Source organism: Astatotilapia calliptera, chromosome 13 (genome assembly GCF_964374335.1).
Source record: "Astatotilapia calliptera chromosome 13, fAstCal68.1, whole genome shotgun sequence".
In the NCBI taxonomy this organism is placed as follows: domain Eukaryota; kingdom Metazoa; phylum Chordata; class Actinopteri; order Cichliformes; family Cichlidae; genus Astatotilapia; species Astatotilapia calliptera.
Genome location: NC_137434.1, coordinates 29,413,906 through 29,436,275, shown reverse-complemented (window position 1 = coordinate 29,436,275; position 22,370 = coordinate 29,413,906). Strand labels below are relative to the sequence as shown.

The following is a 22,370-nucleotide window of genomic DNA, read 5'->3' as shown; positions in this document are numbered from 1 at the left end:
AGATACACAATATAACCATCCCTCCCAAACAGTGGTCACAAATGTTGGTCCACTCCACTTCAATGGCTGTGCGAGGTTGTTGGATATTCGTGGGAACTGGTACACGCTGTCGTATACGCCGGTCAAGAACATCCCGAACATGCTCAATGGGTGACATGTCCGGTGAGTATGCTGGCCATGCAAGAACTGGGACATTCTCAGCTGCCATCTGCCCTGAACAATGTGAACCATGATTCATCCGTGAAGCGCACACCTCTCCAACGTGCCAGACGCCATCGAATGTGAGCATTTGCCCACACAAGTCTGTTACGGCGACGAGCTGGAGTCAGGTCAAGACCCCGATGAGGACGACGGGCATGCAGTTGAGCGTCCCTGAGACGGTTTCTGACAGTTTGTGCAGAAATTGTTTGGTTGTGCAAACCAATTGTTCCAGCAGCTGTCTGGGTGGCTGGTCTCAGACGATCTTGGAGGTGAACCTGCTGGATGTGGAGGTCCTGGGCTGGTGTGGTTACACGAGGTCTGCGGTTGTGAGGCCGGTTGGATGTGCTGCCATATTCTCTGAAACGCCTGTGGAGACGGCTTATGGTTGAGAAATGAACATTCAATGCACGGGCGACAGATCTGGTTGACATTCCTGCTGTCAGCATGCCAATTGCACCAGGGGCGGAGCGGGGGGGTGGCTTACGGGGCTTAAGCCCGGGTTGTTTTGTCAGAAGCCCGGGGTATTTTGGAGTGTAATTTTTTCATAGTTAGATGCCTGGCTGACAACTGTATAAAACAAAAAGTACACACAATATTCGAAGCACATAGTGCACACTGTGGGAATTTACGACTGTGCGTGAATCCCCCCCTGATATTGGTATGATCCAAGCTCAGGCACTAAGCGACTGAGCGAGGGGGCGGGGGGAGCTGCTGCCCGTGAGTGCGCTGTTGGAGAGACGGAGCCAGCCATACTAAGGAGAGCTTAAGTTTGAGCAGGTACCAAAGCAAATCATTCGTACTGTACAAATAATGTAAATATGACGGTGCATCACGAAAGATTGATATGAAACTGATCACTTGACCAATATTATTTTACTTGCTCTTCAAGTGAATCAACAAATGGCGAAATGAAAAGCCGAACAAATGCTATTTTTTAGAGAGTCTTAGCTTACGTGTTTATTTCATATTTTCAGTTCTTACCCTCCCCGACTAATTCGGTTTCAGTTATGTACTGAAATATAAGAATGGACATTAGAGGGTTCTTTCAAAGAAAAAACTCAGGTAAATGTTATTTTATATATTATGCTTTGTATGTTGTTCAGTATATTTCTATGCAAAACAAGAGGGATTTCAGTACACAGCAGGATATTCACATTTGTAACCAGATATTTACACTTTAGGGAGAAAACATAAAACATTTTTACTGTACAACATCAATTTAGAGTAAACTTTTGTTTTAGATAAATATTGAAATATATTTTGAATTAGTTAAATGTCAGAATAAAGAGAGACAGAGCTTTCTATTTTTTATCACTTTCATTAAATTTAGGAGTACATGTACACTAAGTTTATTGTTAATTAATAAGAAAACTCCAGACGATTCCATTCTGAGCTGAAGAAGCTTCTGATAGGTTAGTAGAGTCCATGTGAGTAAATTGGTGGCACAGCTGTGGATGCATATAAGGCAAAACACAGAGCCTGTTTCTTTGACATGGGAAAATCAAGAGATGTCAACCAAAACACCAGGAAAAGAATTGTGGAGCTCCATAAGTGTGGCTCAATTTGAATACAATTTGGTGCCATTTGCAATTAAAAAACACAGACAGTTTCTCTCTTTACTCTTAAAGTTAACAAATATGTTTTTATATTTATCAATCTAAAAAAATAAACATTTAGTCTGATTTGATGTTACAATTAAAAAAGTGTTTGTGTTTTGATCTGAAGAGTTTGTAAATATCTGGTTTCAACTGTATATTTGATGATTGTCAGCACACAGAGGGAGAGAGAGGAACAGAGAGGGAGAGAGGAGAATAAGGACAGAACAGAGATGAACAAGAGCAGGTGAGACACACATGTTAGTCAAATGGTTGCTTACTAAAAGTATCACTGTATCATAGGTACTCATGTATCTCGTACCTAGTGTTTCTTTTTAGGTTTGCTATTTTTCAAATTCTATATTTATTAAGTTCTGCAGGCTTGTTTGCACAACAAGGCTAAATAATTATATAAACTTTTCTCAATCTAAATAGTGTACTTTGGTAGAATTAAATAAATAAGTGTAGTGCAGGTCTATGATGATTTTTAGTGCTACTATCATCTAGTTCTGATTGTGGTTATGTCTTGGTTAAGTCCTCAGTAATCCTGCTTTTGAACTGTTGTAGTCCTGTTTTAATTCTGGATCAGTTCTGCGTCTGGTTGAATTGGGGTTTAGTCCTCGTGTCTTGATACAGCCCCGACTTCGTTCTGTCTTGCTGCTCAATTAAAAAACTAGTTTAAGGTGTCCTGCATGTGTGATATATATATTTCCCTATATGAAGTCATTCTTTTTTGAACAAAACTCAAAACAGAGCCTATTAATCTTTCAGTCATTTCTACACCCCCCCCCCCCCCCCCCTCAAAAAAAAAAAAAAATCCCACATGCATACTACCCTTTAGGGCTAAGCCCCGGGTGTTTCAAATGTCTGGCTCCTCCTCTGAATTGCACGCTCCCTTATTGCTTGTGGCATCTGTGGCATTTTGCTGTGAGACAAAACTGCACATTCCAGGGTACCCTTTTGTTGTGGGCAGTCTGAGGTACACCTGTGCACTACTCATGATGTCAGATCAGCATCCTGATGTGGCACACCTGTGAGGTGGGATGGATTATCTCAATATGGCAGATGTGCCCACTACCACACATTTGGACTGATTTGTGACCACTGTTTGGGAGGGATGTTTATATTGTGTATCTGGAATGAATTTTAGGTCTCTACGTCCATCCCATGGGGAATGGGAGCAAAAACAAAAGTGTTGCGTTTATATTTTTGTTCAGTGTATATTACGATGATTGTTTAATATGTTTACATCACGGTGCATTGTGGGTTAAATATTGCTAGGCTACTAGGAGTGTTGCATTCACAGTCTACACTACGCTGTAGGAATTTTTAATTTTTTTTAAAATTAATTAATGAATTAATTTTTTGCGTTTTCTCTGTGTTTCTGCCAGGACCACAGGCAGGGCCACTCGCAGGTTGCTTCTGGGCCGCATTTGGCCCGCGGGCCGCCATTTGAATAGGCTTGTCCTACAGTGAATATATTACTTTGGAGAGGTTTATGTTTATGAAGTTTATGAATATATGTCAAATACATCATTACAGAGCTTCTATCTTCTGATATATTTCTTTTTGAACAAATTTGGTGCCATGAGCCAATAAAGCAGGCGAAACATTAAAGTTAAACCGTATTTAACGTTAGTGTTAGTTAAAAATTGTTTTCACATTTCGTCTCACAGCCTCTCTGGAGGAGAAGCTTTGCTGTTAGCTGTGCATACGAAAATAATAATAATAATAATAATAATGATAATGAAATTAAAATAAAACAAAAACAGATTTGTGACAGTTCTGAATATAAACTGAAATTGTATCTCACTAAATTGTGGGATTACATCACATGACCTGTGTGTGAAAAAAGTTTATGCCTTTTTTAAATCAGGTCCTAAAGATGTAGCTTATTCTGCATGCCTCCTAAAATGCATTATAAATGAATTCACTGACTATGCTGCAGAGGGTTTATTATTATTATTATTATTATTATTTATGTATTTATTTATTTATTTATTTATGTATTTATTTATTTATTTACTTATTTATTTATTTATTTTTTGTGTGTAGTTTAGTTTGTGGTTCAGTTCTGGGCAGCACTGTATCCAGCCTTAAATTTGCGTTTGCTTTACATTTTTATTATTTTGTGAAATTTGCTATGATTGCTTTTTATGTTGTTAATGATCTTTTTAAGAGGTTCAGAATAAAAAAAATTAAACAAGAAAATTCTGATTGTAATCTGATGAATGTGTTTCTAATACGAGAAGCAGGCGTGATGGCTGGTTGGTCAAAGTTTTCTTAAGTCAGTGTAAATTTGTTATTAAACTACTGACACATTTTATTTCAATCTATTCACAATACTGTTTGGATGAGATTGTAGATTCTAAAATCCCTTGTCTGTCTCAGATCTTTTCCTAATGTACAGCTTTATTCTACTACGGGTTAAGATCGGGGATTTCTGTATCTGATTAGCTGAGCCGAGTCAGTTTTCATGATGCTGGACATCAGCAGGGCCATAATTGTCTTGTCCTCTGTGTTGTAATAGGGTCAGCACACCCTGGTTTAATCCACTGCTCCCAGCCTCTTCTGTCAAGGTCTGATCACTATCAAAAATGTTCAATAGTTTCAGCTGCAGTCTTGTGTGAACAATCGAAGAAGCCAGACGGCAAACTCAGAGGACATGTGTTCGGATGATTCACTTAGGTGAAAGATAATCTATAATAGCCATCTATCCATCCATCTATTTTCTAACCGCTTATCCAATTCAGGGTTGCTCAGGAGCTGGAGCAGAAAAATTGCTAGCTCTTTGCTGCATATCATCTCTTTGTGGGTTAGCCAGAGACAATCAATTACTTTCGTATTCCCCACCATGCCCCCTGGACTACAACATCCTAGTTTCTAGCGATATGATCAAAATTTTTGATTTTGCATTTTTAAAAGCAGAATGTACCACTACCCCAATTCCAAAAAAGCTGAGACGTTATATAGACAACACAGAAAACATCGATTTCAATCAATATTGAGATCACAATTATTTATCGGGGTTATTGACTGATTTTAGTGACAAAAATGTTTTATTGCATCATCTAAACACAACCCTGCTCCAGTAAGATTTGTTTATATCATAAAAATCTGTTCTCTCCTTAGTCACCTAAATTCGTGCAGCCCTTAGAGAAAAAAATTAAACTGTACTGAAACCAAACACAACGTTTAATCACCGGAGAACTGCGTTACACCTACATTGTCCTCAGTTCTTGTTATTTAATCTTTATCAATTCATTCAATAGAGTCAATATGATGTTTATTCATTCAGATCTAAGCAAAATATTGTCTTTCACTCCATTCATTGCACCTGTGTGATGAATGTGAATAAAATCTGTAGCAAAGTGCTTATCAGCTGTGTATCTCTCTATATTTTCCCCACTAAGCTATTTTAGAAAAATAACAGTGTGAGGGGATAACATAGCTGTTTTTCCCAGTAAATTTAGCATTCTCCTGAAGCCAGTGTTACTCACCATGTTTATTGGACACATATCTTTGGCCACTGTGTTGGTTATTCCAGTATATCTTTGTGAGCTGGGTGGACACATTGTATTTTTATAAACTTCTGAGTTGATGTTGGACGATTCACTGTTTTGTTTTTTGGCCTTCATACGTTAGTTATACTACAGTTTGTAGTATTTTTAGGCAGTTGGATAAGTTAGTTGTGTGTAGAGACACACATCACTCTTTGCGTATGATTTCTTCAACATACGACCTGGTGCACTTGCATTTATGGGCATTCTTATGTTTGAACATGGTGTTCTTTATTGACAGACTGATTTTACAGATCAGATCAGGCAGGCTGTTCCTACCAATCAGTCCCTGCCAGATCTCACTGTCATTGCCCACGTCAGTGTTGAAGCCTCCCAGTAAGACAACAGAGTCTTCAGATGGAGCACCCTCGAGCCTCCCACTCATCGACTTTAAAAAGCTGGGAACTCCCAACTGGGTACTCTGAACTGGTGCAAACAAAAGTTAGGGCTCATTTGGGATTGAAAAAAAAACTTTCATTGGGATGTGTGATATCATTTCTGCCAATTTAAAGTAGTGTGTAGTTTAAAATTGTGTATATTAGGGTTACTGACCTCTACTTTTGATATATGCTGGATGTATTCAGAGCTTTTATTTACCAAACAGTATTCAGTGAGCTTTGGATAGCATCCTCTTTTAAATAAATCTTGTATTCACTCATCTCTTTGCATTCCGAGGTGGGCTACTCAGCTACTCTTTGTATCACTTCCACTTTCCCAGGCTATTATTTATTCTGTCATTATCGCTTTGGTCCAGTTATTTTCTTCCCTCTCTTCTGCAAAGCACTCAGCCCCTGTCCCGTGTCCTCTGAATCTCATTGCTTTTCTGACACTCTGCCCTCCTGATGCTGATTGGTGTGACCCACCCCCTACACCTCAATCTGGCCAGATAGAGATGCTCATCCAAATTTCCACCTGCTTCACTTCTGCCACTACCAATAATTCTGATCCTATGTCAGAGAATTGTTTGGTCAATCAACAGAAATGAACTAAGATATAACAACAACAATTAGACTATTTGGAAGATGTTATTGAAACTAATCAAAGTAAGAGACTATTGGTCTTATCTGCTCTACTGCGCACCATACACTTGTACCACTGATACAAAACTCTTGGCTTTGATCATTTATCCAATGCTGTGAGACCGAATCAAAGAGGAACATTTTGGAATGTAAAACCAACCACTGAGATGTAAAATGCAAAGCTACTGTGCAAAACTGGGAGCCTGAATAATCACAAGAGTAACAAAATGTTTCTAATCAACTCCATTTTAAGACATTTCAAGACTTTCTGTGTAACACAGATGTAAGCAAATCTTTAAAATATCAGCAGCAATGTGTAAAATAGAAGTACAAATTGTATTTTTATACATATAGTTTGTTCCTTTTGTCAACATTTGTATTGGTAAGGTGTTTGTCATTTTCATGGTGTTAATTTGCATGAAATGTATCAGTGTGGAGGCTTTAAAAATAGCTATGTACAGCAAATGTTCATACAATTAGCTTTTACCTCAAAATGAAACAAAGCTGCTTTGCTTCTCAGGTGTATTTGACTATTCTTTGAAGTTTCATGTCTTTTGTTTACTTATTTCTTAAAGATTTTACAAGTGAACAGGTTCAGTTTGATACGTCTTCTGTATGGAGTGGCTGTAACTCGTAATATTTTTTGGGATTCCAGATCAGTAAGTGGCAACACATATCCTGAAACTTGTTTTATTGTTGATTATGCGAACAAATCAAACCCAGAATGAATTTCCATTACCCCCATTTTATTTGTTTGTCTTCGGCCCTCCATCTCAGCCTTTTCCTCAGCTCTGAAAATTGGTGTTGTTTGTGAATAGATCCTCTGTTATCTCATTAAGCCCTCCAAACACTCAAGCAGCCTGAAGCCTCCATTATTTTTTTTATCTCTGATTAGGGATTCTATTAAAAAAGTAAATGAGGTCTGTAGGGTCCTTGTTTTCACCATCTTTTACTCCCCAACAAAATTTGTTGTAGCCACATGTTTAGGCTTGGTAAATGTACATTGATTTAGAAAGACTCATCTGAGTGAAAACTAAAAGCTGTTCATATTGCTTTTCGTCTAAACTTGTGAGACATCGCAAATACTGATGGAATCAAACAAGTTCAGACTCACTTTCACGGCTCTTTGACATGCACGGAGCAGCTACATCCAAGGCTTCGATACAAAATTGAAAAGTTAGATTTTTTTTTGAGTCAGTAACACCTCTGATATTCACTAACTTGACAACAACATAGAAAAAGATCCATTAAAAGAGTATGGTTGCATCACGACAATAACAAAAGAGTTGCAGTAAGAGTGGTGCGGGGGCCAAGCTGAAATGAAATACAACATGTAGCATTTGTGACAGGTGTAGCATTTAGAATAAAATGACAAGAATTAAAACTGCAATATAGCTATAGTATAGATGACACAAAGACCCTATGCTAGTTAGATGCAGTTGCAGCCCATAGTGTGGTGAATAGAATGGTTTAGATTTATAACAGTTTCTTTACAGAGAAAAACATCATTAATCCAATTCTTTCTATTACTATTTTTACATTCTGTTACTATTCCTATTCTCACACTCAGCATGGACTCTTGAATCCCATAAAATTTTATCAGCAAAATTCAGTTTCATGAATCAGTTTTAGAAAAAAAAATACTAAATGGCAGTTGTTTTTTTAATGACAACATAATGTTGTTGTTATCCAAGTGTATTACTTTGTTCTGCAGTATTAGACAATAATACAGGCAGATGTGTATATCTTGTAAATAAGAGAAAAGGGTTCAAGTGAATTCCCCGAATTGATAAAAACACAAGCCTGTCCATTTAGGATGTAAACTGATGCATCAGGATGATCTGGCAGCGCTACACAAAGCACCTTAACCTTTTACCTTTCACTTAGTTTTTAATATTGTATTAAAAAATGACTCACACCTACCATCAGTAAATATTGTGGTTGGCATATCTTGTCAATACATTTGTACTTTCTTTAATTAAAAACAAAACAAAGATCAGTGCTTTATTTTTCAGTTAACATGGGGAAAAACAGGTGAATACACCTCACTCAATCCTAACAGGCATCAAAGCTATTGATCAGAAGTGTAGGCTCATTATTGACAGACGGCTGCCCCTCATATAACACACTCAGTTGCATAAACACAGACACAATGTTACAATAGGGATCCTTATCTTTCTCATGTGAGTTTTCTGTGGCGGTTGCCATGGTTCCTTTGCATGTCATGGTTTTACTAATGAAGGGAAGAAACAGTTGGGGTCTGTTCACTGACATGGGTCGCCTACCCACTTAATTACGCTTAGAGATGGCCCAACAGACTTTCTTACCAGGTTTTTTAAGGTCTTGGTTAGTGGTCTAAGTGGAAGTGAAGTTGCATCTGCATCTGAGGGTAACTAGGGACAGGAGGAAGGTGTGATTGAGCATGTTTTTGGGACCATCTAGACATGGAAATGAAGATAATAGCAAGATTTGAAGATGAATTAATGCAATGGAGATAAGAGAGACTACATATCTGGAAGAGCGAGTTGAACTCAGTGAAAATGCAAAAGCGAACAAATGCTGACATTTTACATTAACCCTCATTCATATCACAATGTGATTCTGTGTGCTGCTTTGTACTGAAAGCTGGGCCCCCAAATTATAATAGAACGGACTGAGGAACAGCCCTGGCACACACACACTAATCACACCCACACAACTATCTGCTGTACCCCTCTAAATATCCACTCTTGTTTCAAATGCACTCCAGTATCAAGTTCATTTCAATGAAAACTCTTTCAAGTCAAAGCCAGTCTATGTGGTAAATGAAGAAAGCAGAGTATTCCATCAAACACATTTACCCACTTTGATCTTCCTGACAGCTTTTGGCAGCAGAGAGAGGGACTATGTGTCTGGAGTGTGTGCGTCTGTGTCTATCTGTTTAATAAAAAAAAAAGTGATAGAAGAGAGTATTCCGGAAAAATCAGCAGCAGACCAATTCCCAGCTCAACATCTCTCTCTACATGCAAAGGAATTATAATATTTTTTATGAAAATCTGAACATAATGGACAAATTGAAAAAACACTTTTGTTTTGCATTTTTGGCTTTCTGGATTTTTCTTTTGTTGCACCAAAAACGCTAACAACATGCTACATCTGTATGGGATCTAAAAAACAATGTTTAGCACCAAAACTGCACTGCTTTTACCATTTTCTCCTTCCAAAAATGATCAAATGATCACAAAAAAGAAGCAAATACTGTGGCACTGAAAAATGCAAATAAACAGTTAGCCTGCCAGTCAACGTAACGCTTCTTATCTTGATTCTGGGCTTTAATGAGACTAAATAGCCTACAGCATTACGAGTTGGGCCTTCTTCTGAAGGAGAAAGTGACAGCTGAATACGCCCTGACACCAAATGAAGAAATAATGAAACTTTAATAAGCTAAAGAAATCTGTTTAGCAAGTCACTAACCATTGTGCTGTTGACCACAAACAATTACAAGTAAACAAATTATACATTTTAGTGATGAACCACAATGCATATGCTGCATGTGAGAGTGTAACATACAGCCACATACACTTAAGACACTACGCTCATAGCACAGCAAACATCTGCCAAAGTGTTAAAAACTGTGGTTGCGCTAATTCCTGGTACAGTAGCTAGTACTACCACATTTTGCCATGACAAAAAAACAAAGAAAAACAAACACACACACAGACTAAAAAGATTAAATAAATGGTAGCTTCACCGACTTGATGCATGCTCAATCGTCCAGTTAAGGAAATCCCAAAAAGTTGATTCTGTTCATCTGGATGTGATGTTTTTAATCAGACAAACGTTTCCCAACTCTTCCAAGTGACTTCTTCTGTGTCAGCTGACTGCGGGTTTCCAATCTTATAGAAAGTACATTTGCATAATGACTGAAACTAGCACAACTGGCGTAGCTTCATTGCTTAGCCTGTGTCAAGACTCAGCGACTTAAGGGCAATGCATGTGATTAATCATCTTCATTTTCTTCACTTCTAACATCTTCATATTGACATTTTTTAACCAGTAGTTTCAGCCTAAGATATTTAAATGTAAGCTATGGAAAGCCATAATTGCAAATCTGACCAAAAAAAAAAAAAAAGAAAGAAAGCAAAGGCTAAAACCAAATCTATCCTCTTAGTACAAAAGGACAAGACACTGTGTCCTGCCAAGAACTATGATAGTGTATAGCATTTATACACAATTAAAACTGAAGTGATTTTTTTCTAGACCTACTGAATTTCTCTTACAAGGAGATTGCATCATGTAAATGGCTTATTTTATGGACAAGATCATGATGGACCATCTTTACTCAAACAACAAACAAAACACTCATTTATTATTCCATACACTGAAAATATGAAAATACACCATATATGTTACGTGATTAGGCAGTTTGAAATGTCCTCACAGGAGTTCACAATGGCAGTCAGGTGGAGAGGTGGTTTATAAAACACCTGAGACTGGAGTTTAAGGTTTGTAGAGAACTGTTAAATGCATCTCAGAAAGCTCAGATTTGAGATTTTACTTGGAATTATTTTTTTTGTTATTTTACTTTTTCTTGACTGCTACCTGTTAATTGTTAAATATGAATATAAGTCATATTCAGCCAAATAAAGTGTCACAATCTGTTAGGCAGAGGCGAGTAGCTAGGCTATGCTGACGCTAGGTAGTACGATGATCCAGCAAGGAAGCAACATGTCCTGCAATCTTAGGCTGTGTCCCAAATCAGGGTCTGCACGCTTGAAGTACGTGCAATACGTGTACTATGTACGGTGCGTACTATAAGTACGAGAAGTGAGGAAGTGAGAGGCTTGTGAAATGGGACGGTCTGGCCTTCGTCGCGCTGTTCAGGTTGCCTAGCAACCATGATACTAACCGCGAGAAACGTTACATACAGCTTTGTTTGACAGAAATGATTTGTTGGTCATTCATTTTTGTCATGACATCACTTTGATTAGTTGAGTATCTGAGGCTGAGACCACGGGACTGTAAAACATGATTGTTGGGCTGAGATTATAATGACATATATATAAAAAAAAAAAAAAAAAAAAAAAAAAAAAAAAAACACCCAGCATGCCCCTGCGGGCGGTTTATCCTTCAAGCTCGGGTCCTCTACCAGAGGCCTGGGAGCTTGAGGGTCCTGCGCAGTATCTTAGCTGTTCCCAGGACTGCGCTCTTCTGGACAGAGATCTCCGATGTTGTTCCCGGGATCTGCTGGAGCCACTCGCCTAGCTTGGGAGTCACCGCACCTAGTGCTCCGATTACCACGGGGACCACCGTTACCTTCACCCTCCACATCCTCTCGAGCCCTTCTCTGAGCCCTTGGTATTTCTCCAGCTTCTCGTGTTCCTTCTTCCTGATATTGCTGTCATTCGGAACCGCTACATCGATCACTACGGCCGTCTTCTTCTGTTTGTCTACCACCACTATGTCCGGTTGGTTAGCCACCACCATTTTGTCCGTCTGTATCTGGAAGTCCCACAGGATCTTAGCTCGGTCATTCTCCACCACCCTTGGGGGAATCTCCCATTTTGACCTCGGGACTTCCAGGTTATACTCGGCACAGATGTTCCTGTACACTATGCCGGCCACTTGGTTATGGCGTTCCATGTATGCCTTGCCTGCTAGCATCTTGCACCCTGCTGTTATGTGCTGGATTGTCTCTGGGGCATCTTTACACAGCCTGCACCTGGGGTCTTGCCTGGTGTGATAGACCCCAGCCTCTATGGATCTTGTGCTCAGAGCTTGTTCTTGTGCTGCCATGATTAGTGCCTCTGTGCTGTCTTTCAGTCCAGCTTTGTCCAGCCACTGGTAGGATTTCTGGATATCAGCCACCTCCTCTATCTGCCGGTGGTACATACCGTGCAGGGGCCTGTCCTTCCATGATGGTTCCTCGTCTCCCTCCTCTTTCTTGGGTTTCTGCTGCCTGAGGTATTCACTGAGCACTCGGTCAGTTGGGGCCATCTTCCCAATGTATTCTTGGATGTTCGTTGTCTCATCCTGGACTGTGGTGCTGACACTCACCAGTCCCCGGCCCCCTTCCTTCCGCTTAGCGTACAGCCTCAGGGTGCTGGACTTGGGGTGAAACCCTCCATGCATGGTAAGGAGCTTTCTTGTCTTTATGTCAGTGGCTTCTATCTCCTCCTTTGGCCAGCCTATTACCCCAGCAGGGTACCTGATCACGGGCAGGGCGTACGTGTTGATGGCCCGGATCTTGTTCTTACCATTCAGCTGACTCCTCAGGACTTGCCTGACCCTCTGCAGGTACTTGGTGGTTGCAGCTTTTCTAGCGGCCTCTTCATGGTTCTCATTCGCCTGCGGGATCCCCAAGTACTTGTAACTGTCCTCTATGTCTGCAATGTTGCCTTCTGGTAGTTCAATCCCCTCAGTTCTGACTACCTTCCCTCTCTTTGTTACCATACACTTCTCCAGTCCGAACGACATTCCAATGTCATTGCTGTATAGCCTGGTAGTGTGGATCAGTGAATCGATGTCTCGTTCACTCTTGGCATACAGCTTGATGTCATCCATGTACAGGAGGTGGCTGACAACTGCTCCGTTCCGTAGTCGGTATCCGTAGCCAGTCTTGTTAATGATCTCACTGAGGGGGTTCAGGCCTATGCAGAACAGCAGTGGGGACAGAGCATCTCCTTGGTAGATCCCGCACTTGATGGTGACTTGTGCTATGGGCTTGGAGTTGGCCTCTAGTGTTGTACGCCACATCCCCATTGAGTTCCTGATGAAGGCTCTTAGGGTCCCATTGGCTGATTGTTCTGTCTACCAGTAGCTGGTGTTTTGCGCCTCTGGTATTCTTGCCAATTCCTTTCTTTGTCCCGCTCATGTATTGACCCATGTGACTGTTCATCTTAGCCGATATGATGCCTGACAGGAGCTTCCATGTAGTACTGAGGCAGGTTATTGGTCGGTAGTTGGAGGGGACCGGTCCCTTCTTGGGGTCCTTGGGGATCAGGACCGTCCAGCCTTCAGTTAGCCATTCCGGGTGTCTCTCGTTAACTAGCAGCTGGTTCATTTGTGCTGCCAGACGCTCGTGGAGTGCAGTTAGCTTCTTCAGCCAGTAGGCGTGAACCATGTCGGGCCCTGGTGCTGTCCAACTCTTCATACTGGAGACCCTTTCTTGGATATCTGCCACTGTGATGGTTACTGGACCCTGTTCAGGGAGGTCGCTGTGGTCTGCCCTCAGATCCTCTAGCCACTGAGCATTGCCGTTATGGGTTGCATCCTTCTCCCATATGCTCTTCCAGTATTGCTTCGTCTCCAGCCTTGGTGGTGCTGTTCTCTTATTGTTCCCTTGCCACTGAGAGTACACCTTTGCTGGTTTTGTGGAGAACAGCTGGTTTATTCTCCTGCCTTCTATCTCTCTGGTGTACCTCCTCAAGCGGCTGGCCAAGGCTGTGAGTCTTTGCTTGGCAGTTTCCAAGGCCTCAGGTATGGACAGCTTGCTGTATTTCTTAGGCACCTTATTTGTCGCACCTTTCTGCAACTCCGTTAGTTGGCTAACGTCCCTCTGTGCTACTTTGATCTTGCCCTCTAGCCTCCTTCTCCATGGAGGGTACTGCCCCTTGTGGCTGTTCAACTTGTAGCCAAGCATCTCACTGATCACTGCTGCCGTATTGTAGATCAGCTTGTTAGTGTCGGTAATCGTGGTTGTAGGTATACATACATATATATATATACACACACACACACGTGTGTGTGTGTGTATAAAGGCTTTACAACCAAGTTAACGCTGAAAGTACAAACATCACTAATGTCACACAACTTTGCCGACATGTGGCCAACAGCAATGTTTTAATGTTCTTCGTTATTAAACATTCGCACATAAATAAGTGACATCATATTCAGTACTTACTTTTGACAGTTCACTCTTCGGCCGCTCCCTTCTGCCGTGGTTTGCAGCAAAATTATCCACACCCACCGCCGCGCTATGAATTGTGTGATATATGGGACCACGATGCGTGCACCAGACCACGCTTGATATTTGGGGAAATCGACGGCGCATTTCGAGTATGCATTTGAAGTACACTTCGAATTGGGACAGCCGTGGCGGTGACGTAATCACACTTAAAATGTGTACTTCAAGCATGCAGACCCTGAATTGGGACACAGCCTTAGCCTGCCAGGAATAATACTAACTACAAGCCAGAGCAGAATCAGCGTGAACAAGCCACAGGTGTGCGTTGGGGCCGGTTAGGAGGCGGGGAAGCAAAGTCCAGTTCCACCATGGTGCACTGTAAAATATAACTTGTTTCAACTTAAATATATGATGTAAAGGGCTGCCTTAAAATTTTAAGTTAAGTCAAGAAATAAAGTTTGTTCTTGTAACACAACCAAATTTTATTTTGATGAAAAATCACATCTAAACTTTCGTCTTAGTTTAGTTGACTGAGATTTGTTAGTCAGTTCAACTCCTTTAATTGTCATTTTTACTTGGGAAAACCCTTCCAGCTAAATTAAAATAATCTATTGTTTCAACTCTTGTATAAGTTCAGTTGACTTGGGTTTTTTAGTTAAAACTACTACAGTATTTGAATTAACTTGGGAATCTATTTTAGCTTAACTAACATAATCTGTTAGCTAAATTGATTTAACTTTATTAATTACCTGAGCTCCTTAAGGTAGCTGAGTGAACTCGTAAATCAGTTTCATTTTAATTATCAGAGTTGCTTGACTGGATGTAAAGAAAAATGTGTATTGAACATCTTAAGTATTTTTTTTTTAGCTTTCCAACATCCATTTCAGAAAAACTACCTGTTAGGGCTATCTTAGATCTCTGGTTTAAATATCTACATCCCTTTAAATTAATTTTTTGTTGTTTACAGAAAGAAAAAAAAAAAGCCACAGATTCCATTAAAGTCCATCTGATCAATCCATGCAGAACGTTTGTTTTAAGAACATGACAAGACAATTACTCATGAGCATCTGAGAAACAGAAAAATCAGTGACGTAGCTCATCAGGCTCACAATCCATCAAAACTCATAGGTTGCTCCCTGTGAAACAATAAATTTGAACTTGGTCTTGAGCCCAGTTTGGGGGAAGATTAAATTCTGACCAATACTCTAGGAGCAGTAGTGATTCTTGTGAATTGTGGACAGCTGGTCAACAGAACCCTCACCATGGCATGAGCTTGTCAGACTTTCAAAAAAAAAAAAAAAAAAACCTGCTGTGTTAAAAGTAACAACATAAAGTCTGCATTAATGTAATGTATCAACGGGACACTTACTATTTTAGAAAAGTTATTCTTTTTTTTTTTTTTTTTCCTCGCCTGTCCCATTTGGTTCTTCAGCCATCAGAATTGTTGTCTGAAGACCAACAAGGATACCCAATGGATTTACTTTGCCAAATGGATCATCGTGGCATTGCCGTATTGGTCCATTTGGTCGATCTTTGTTTTTATTATATTTTATTTTCAGATGTTACAGACGGGACAGACATGAGTGAGGGATAGGAAAGGGAGAAAGAAAGAGGAAGGAAAGGAAAAACAGAAGGGGAGAGGGACAGTGAGAAAGGGGGGGAGAAAAAAAATAAAAATCTCCTGGATCACCTGTTGAGAGAAGAATAGAAAACAAGCAGAAAAAAAAACAAAGCAACATACTAAACACAACACCATCGCATTAATCTAGCTAAGTGTAAACAGCAGTAAATACTAAATATTCAATGTTGTTGTGCAGCACGCAGGACAGATGTGCTTCGAAGTAGCAGCCAAGAAAGGTGTAATTTGGGTCTACGAGCAGTGAACACCCGTGTGCATACCTGTGTGGATCAGCGCGCTTGTATTCCAAAGGTTTCTCCATGTAATGATCTGCTAGGGAGTGTGGGGGGGGGCACAGCCCCGTCCTCCGGGGTGTGAAGCGGGTATGGAGGAGATCCAAACTCCAGACATCCAGAGGCCCCCAGAACACAAGAGACCATGGAAGACCAACAGAGGGGCAGCCGCGCCACTGTTCCGGTAAGAGCTGAAGAGAGTCCCAGATGAGGGCTCACTCAGCAGCCGCGGAGCAGAAGCCAGGGGGAGTTGCAGTGACGCGCCCATGAGCTCCGCCGGCCCCCAGCTGTGCCTGAGTGACTGAGCCCCAGGCCGAGAGGCCGGGGGCACCCCACCTCCGAAGGGGCCCAAGCGAGCCCCAGGCTCCAGGCCCCGATAAGCGGCCGCTTAGTTATTCTTTACATTTGCAAATTTTTTTAAACTTCGTTGTGCTCGGTCACACCTGTTAGCATAAAACTTGAAATATTCAAATAGTACGAAACCTTTGATAAGTGACAGTAAAGATCAGTTTAACAACTACGACATCAAACTCTTGTATTTGTCTTCATTTACAATTGCAACAAATTCCACACAACCAATTTCTCTGAAAATGAGTGCATGCTTCTGAAACATTTGATAAGCTGGATATTTCAGAAACATTCGTTTGAGTCTGCTCAATTGCAAAACAAAGGAAAAACTACTGACTTGCATGAGATAAGCATCTGCAGAGTCCACCGTTATATTGTTGTTCACATAAGTTTCTTAAACCATGAACAAATGAGTAATTGTCTAATCTGGAATGTAAAGTGTAGTCATTTAGTGACATACAAAAGTGAGAATGAGAACTTGCAAGTATTAAAAAACAAACAGTAAAATAAAAACTGTCCTTAACACTAAGGCAATTGTATGCTGTCAGCATACAATTAAAGTTCTGCATACACTTCCACCAATGTTCATTAGGACGTTCTGAATGACTTCAAAGATGTCCTCAAGTTCCTTTGGATAATCTATGTTGAAGGCAAAAAGAAGGCCCATCAGCATGGAAATGGCACTTGAGACATCCCTCAGATTAGACAGGATTACTGCCGCCTCAAGGACAACCAACACATCGATGATGTCTTCTTTCACCATCACAATGCCAACTTTCATCCTCTTAGAAAACGTGTCTTCAGTACCTGTCGGCTATAAAAGGGTTCAAAGACAAAAATAAAAAATACACAATTACAATTACACAATATCCCTTGTGCTTAAGAATTCATGTCTTTCCAAAGAAGAGCCACACTGATGCCTTGATTGATGGTGATTGGCTTTGGGTAACACTTATTAGTTGTTAAAGTTTTTTCAGAATGAGATATGCACCCCCATGTTACAAATCCATTTCTTGCTTTAAACAAAGACCATGTTCATAAATAACTGAGCATGTCTTCAATTGCAGAATTCAAACAAAATTTTCAATTTAAATGGTAAATGGCCTGTATTTGTATAGCGCTTTACTAGTCCCCTAAGGACTCCAAAGCGCTTTACACATTCAGTCATTCACACACATGGGTGGATGACTGAATCGTGGCTCAAGAGTTGACTCGGTCGTTGTGTCCTTGGGCAAGACACTTCACCCGTTGCCTACTGGTGGTAGTCAGAGGGCCCGGTGGCGCCAGTGTCCGGCAGCCTTGCCTCTGTCAGTGAGCCCCAGGGTGGCTGTGGCTACAATGTAGCTTGCCATCACCAGTGTGTGTGAATTTAAATTTACTTATGCTAAATATTGGCTGTGCTCTAAACCAAATGTGGCTGAGAATACACGAAATGTGCAAACTGCAGCTACATTACAGGATCAGATTGTGGCTCCATAGACAATGCTTCTTTAATCAGTAAGAGTTTATTTTTTCCCCTTATATTAACAGCATGAAAAAAAGAGCATATAGACATGGCTGAACAGGTTGCATAATTGGCACTGAATATCAACATCCACCTTTACCCAGCTGCCCAATGACTCTGGGCCAGTAACCTTTAATTGCTTACCCAGTCTACACATTCTCTTTTCCAGGGTCCAGCACACTTCACCAAAGTATTGCCCCCCACAGCGGTAGCAGCCACTGCAGCCCCTTAATTATCCTAATATCTCTGCCATTACAATATACAATGTGAGAAATCAAATGTAAAGCTGAAGTGAACAGTACAGCAGCGAAATGTCAAAGACCCTGGTGAAGACATGAATAAACACAAGACACTAATAATATCAATGCTAGCTTGCCAGTTAGTTTCTCTGAAACCTAGACCAAATCCAGTGTCAAAGATCTTGTAATAATACAGTTGGTGAGGAGGAAGTACACATGTTATCACATGTTTCATTTAAAATCCACTGTGGTGCTGTCATTATTAAATTTACTAAAAGAAACAATGCTAACCTTCACAGTCTTGAGAGTCTGTGAGGGATCTTCCTTTAGAAAATGAGGTCCTCTGCCCTCTTCCTTTGTGTAGAGCTCTCTGGTCAAAGAAGTCAAAAAGAAAACAAAAACACTTTTTAAACAGTGTTTATGAAGGATGTAGACGGCTCCAAATTCACAGCTTTTTGATACATAATTCCATCAACATTGGAGATTTTGAATTGGGCTTATCAGGACATTCAAGTAGAATATGATATCCAACCTACCACCAATATACACAGTAAAAGTTACCACACTAAATGTCCAGTTGTGAAATATGATGACAGACTTTACTTATCAGCTATCTTTCAATGAGTTCATCAGTTGAACTGGATAACCTAAAACTTAAACAAAGGATTCGATTTTGCAGTTGAACACTTACATCATCACCGAAGCATTTTATGAGCCTAGTTAGCCCTCCTTGTTAGGCGGGGCTGTGTGCAGGCAGGAATAGGACCCAAGGTGCAGACTCCGGAGACAGACGTGAACTCAAAAAAGGCTTTAATTCTGAACGCAACATGACATAACTTGAAAAACTCAAAATAAACGGTAGATCGCGGGACAGACAAAACACACAGCAAAATAAACGGTAGATCGCGACACAGACACTAAGAAACACAGGGCTTAAATACACAGAGGGAGCAATCAGGGATTGGGTAACAGGAGGGAAACACAGCTGGGGCAAATCAGGCCTAACGAGACAAGAGGAAGCAAAACCAGACATATTAACATCACACATGGACTTTCAAAGTAAAACAGGAAACATAACAGACTCACGGGCAGGCACTATAACAAAGGGAACAGAGACACTGACTGGATGTGGGAATACAGCAGAAAGGGGAGACAGCAACATGGAACCCAGACAGAAAACCAGAACACTAAAACTCTAACCAAACCCCACCCAGAGAACCTAAACTAAGAATAATCCTAAAACCCATAAAGCAAAGCTAGAATATAATGAAATAACAAAATCAAAGAACCAAAAACACAAAAACACTGGGTCAACGACCCAGGGACCCTAACAGTACCCCCCCCCCCTTAAGGGCTGGCTTCCAGACAGCCCAAACCAGAACACCAAAAACAAAAAAAAAAACAAAAAAAAAACCAACCCAACCAGGGTGGGCGGTGGGGGCAGCGACGGCGACCGAGCAGGTCAGGAGGCCGGCCGGGCGGGAGGCACTGGTGGCGGAGCAGTACAGGGGGCCGTCCATGACGGCGGCGTAGTTTAGAGGGCTGTCCATGACGGCAACGGCGTCCAGTCATCGGCCGGACAGAACGTGCAGGACGAGCAGGACGAGCAGGACGTGCAGGACGAGCAGGCCGGACAGGATGTGCAGGACGAGCAGGAACAGACAGATTGGAGACCTCAGGGGCAGACAAAACTGAACCCTCGGAGGCTGGACCAGGCGGAGCTGCAGAGGCTGAGGCCAGACCAGGCGGAGCTGCAGAGTCAGAGGCCGGACCAGGCGGAGCTGCAGAGTCAGAGGCCGGACCAGGCGGAGCTGCAGAGTCAGAGGCCGGACCAGGCGGAGCTGCAAACTCGGAGGCCGGACCAGGCGGAACTGCAGACTCGGAGGCCGGACCAGGCGGATCTGCAGACTCGGAGGCCGGACCAGGCGGAGCTGCTGACGGGCAAATTCTGCTTCAACCTGAGCAATAGAAGAAGAGGGGTGGGGAGTACAGGCAGAATTGAAAAAAAGTCTTTGAGACCCAAATTTAAGCAAACCGTCATCCGAGGCCCTTTAGAGAAAACACAAACACACAAAAGCAAACAAACAAAAAGATGCACTTTACCTGCCTTTCAGTGAACAAGGAAGTTCAGAGAACAATAAGCTCTGTCTTGAAATCTTTTAAAGTAGAATGATTGTGAAAATGACTTATGTGATGTAAAACTTTAGTAAACGTACGATTAAAAGAACACTGAGTAAAAGGACAAGTAACAATTTCCTTATTCCTCAGATGTTTACCCTGACGAGCAATATTGCTTTAGTCCAACTGCCTCATTAAAGTTACACAACAGGCTTTTTACAATAAAGCCAGCAAGTCCATTACATACTCCCTTTTTAGATCTGAAATACTGTGCACATTCTGTGTATATGTAGTGGACAGCAATTTACCCAAAAGAGTGCAAGGTTTCCAAGTCCACCTCATTTAAATTACAAAGACACATGTGATCATCTAGACCTGTGAAAATAAATTAATGACAAACCTGCAGTTATGGATGTTATTACAACCACAACCTAAACAGTCTGCTCCATTGCTTTTGTTAATGAATCATTTGTTGGTAGCACGTCTGAATATTTAGTTTATGCCACCTGCATGCGATCATCAATAGTGCAATATTACTTCTTAAGAAGTACCCTGACACTACAATATTTATATCATTTGTTCTACAGAGCTATTAAGTTAAAATATAATCTGTGGTGTTTCCAGTATGACAAAATGCACAAATTGTAACTTACCATTTGACTCCACTGACAAAAATAAATCCCCAGCATCAAGTTTGGCTTCACAGACCTAAAATAAGTAAAATAAAAATATATGTTATAGTCAAAGGAGCTTGCAAAGAAAAGCGTCTGGACTTCTTTAAGTTGCTTGAAGACGTTTCACCTCCCATCCGAGAAGCTTCTTTAGTTCTAAGGTCAAATGGTGGAGAGTCCCAGATATAAACCTAGTGGGAGTAACCCCCCACAGAGGGACAAAAGGACCCCCTGATGATCCTCTAACCGTCTGAGCCAAGGTGTGAAACTGGGTGTGGGTCCCAATCAGCCAGAGTTTCGGGTGTGTTCATTGTGAAACCTGGCCCCACCTTATCACCTTCCCAGACGCCTTAACGCCCACTCACATCCTGGGCCATCTGACCTCAGGAATTCGCATGATAAGGTGGGGCCAGGTTTCAGGGGGAAAACTCCTCAAGCACACCATTGTTTTTCTTGTGACATTACCAATAAGTTTGATGTGTCACATGGCCCTCTTCCTATTGAAAAAAACTAAAGTTGTATCCAAGATGGCCGACTTCTAAATGGCCCCAATGGTCACCACCCATGTTGAGGAGTTTGCCCCCTCACATATACTAATGTGCCACAAACAGGACTTTAATATCACCAACCATTCCCATGTTATTACGGTGTATCCATATAAATGGCCCACCCTGTAGATTGCTTCTTGACGTGTCCGAAGTGTCCATGATGATAACACGGGCCTAACTATGGAGGAATTTTCTGAGCCATTGTACAAACTTCCAATACCATATTGAACATATATTAACTTGGCATAGTTTGAAGTCTGCAAGAGCCGTTTGGACTCTCCAAAGAGAACACATAATCTAGACATTTCCCATTGTCATTTTGAGTTTATCCCCAATTCTTTCTCCATGTTTTTGAGTCATTATTTGTCATGAATTCTAACTAGAACACATTTTTATTAGCATTACCAACTAGTATAAGTGGACAAATTACCTGATCAGTGGCAGATGGCAGACAGATGGATCCATTCCCCAGAAATTGGTTGACAGCATCAGTGCATCATGTTTGTACTTTGTGATAACAGGACAATGACAGTTGTTTTGGACACCTAAAGTGAAGTGATCTAATCAACAACCTATTTAGTGGAAGCACTCATGCTAAGTGATTAATGGAAATAACCTCACTGGGGCAATTTTTTGAAAGTCAGATGAATGTACAAGCTCTGTTTGGAGCAATCCCGTTTCCTGATATTGTTTAGATGACTCTGAAGAAACTAATGGGAATTAAAACATACTAAATTGAACCAGCAAGTTCATTTGTTACAGGTTCCTTTG

General features: G+C 41.1%; 1 protein-coding gene and 1 long non-coding RNA gene across 3 annotated transcripts; both read right to left on the bottom strand.

Annotated features, from left to right (window-relative positions):
- Positions 1–16,680: 16,680 nt before the first annotated feature.
- On the bottom strand, positions 16,681–18,693 carry LOC145419605 (uncharacterized). The gene is made up of 2 exons (XR_013900905.1): positions 18,554–18,693; positions 16,681–17,333 (listed from the first exon to the last, which is right to left on the bottom strand). It is a non-coding gene; the product is annotated as an uncharacterized LOC145419605 (long non-coding RNA).
- A 362-nt stretch (positions 18,694–19,055) lies between these two features.
- On the bottom strand, positions 19,056–21,334 carry LOC145419604 (uncharacterized). 2 transcript variants are annotated; one of them, XM_080287731.1, is made up of 3 exons: positions 21,182–21,334; positions 21,034–21,088; positions 19,056–20,220 (listed from the first exon to the last, which is right to left on the bottom strand). In XM_080287731.1, exons 2-3 carry the CDS (start codon positions 21,067–21,069, stop codon positions 19,831–19,833), a joined length of 426 nt encoding a protein of 141 aa, XP_080143857.1. In that variant the 5' UTR covers positions 21,070–21,088; positions 21,182–21,334; the 3' UTR covers positions 19,056–19,830. The 2 variants fall into 2 exon arrangements, with proteins under 2 accessions (XP_080143857.1, XP_080143858.1); XM_080287732.1 differs by lacking the exon at positions 21,182–21,334 and having other exon boundaries at positions 19,772–20,220; positions 21,034–21,175.
- Positions 21,335–22,370: the final 1,036 nt, after the last annotated feature.

Bases quoted from the DNA above. Each gene is read 5' to 3' on its own strand.
- LOC145419604 (XM_080287731.1), bottom strand. From the start codon at position 21,069: ATGCTGGGGATTTATTTTTGTCAGTGGAGTCAAATG. The intron at 20,221-21,033 runs GTAAGTTACAAT...TCTATTGCTCAG, and splicing joins TTTGTCAGTGGAGTCAAATG to GTTGAAGCAGAATTTGCCCG.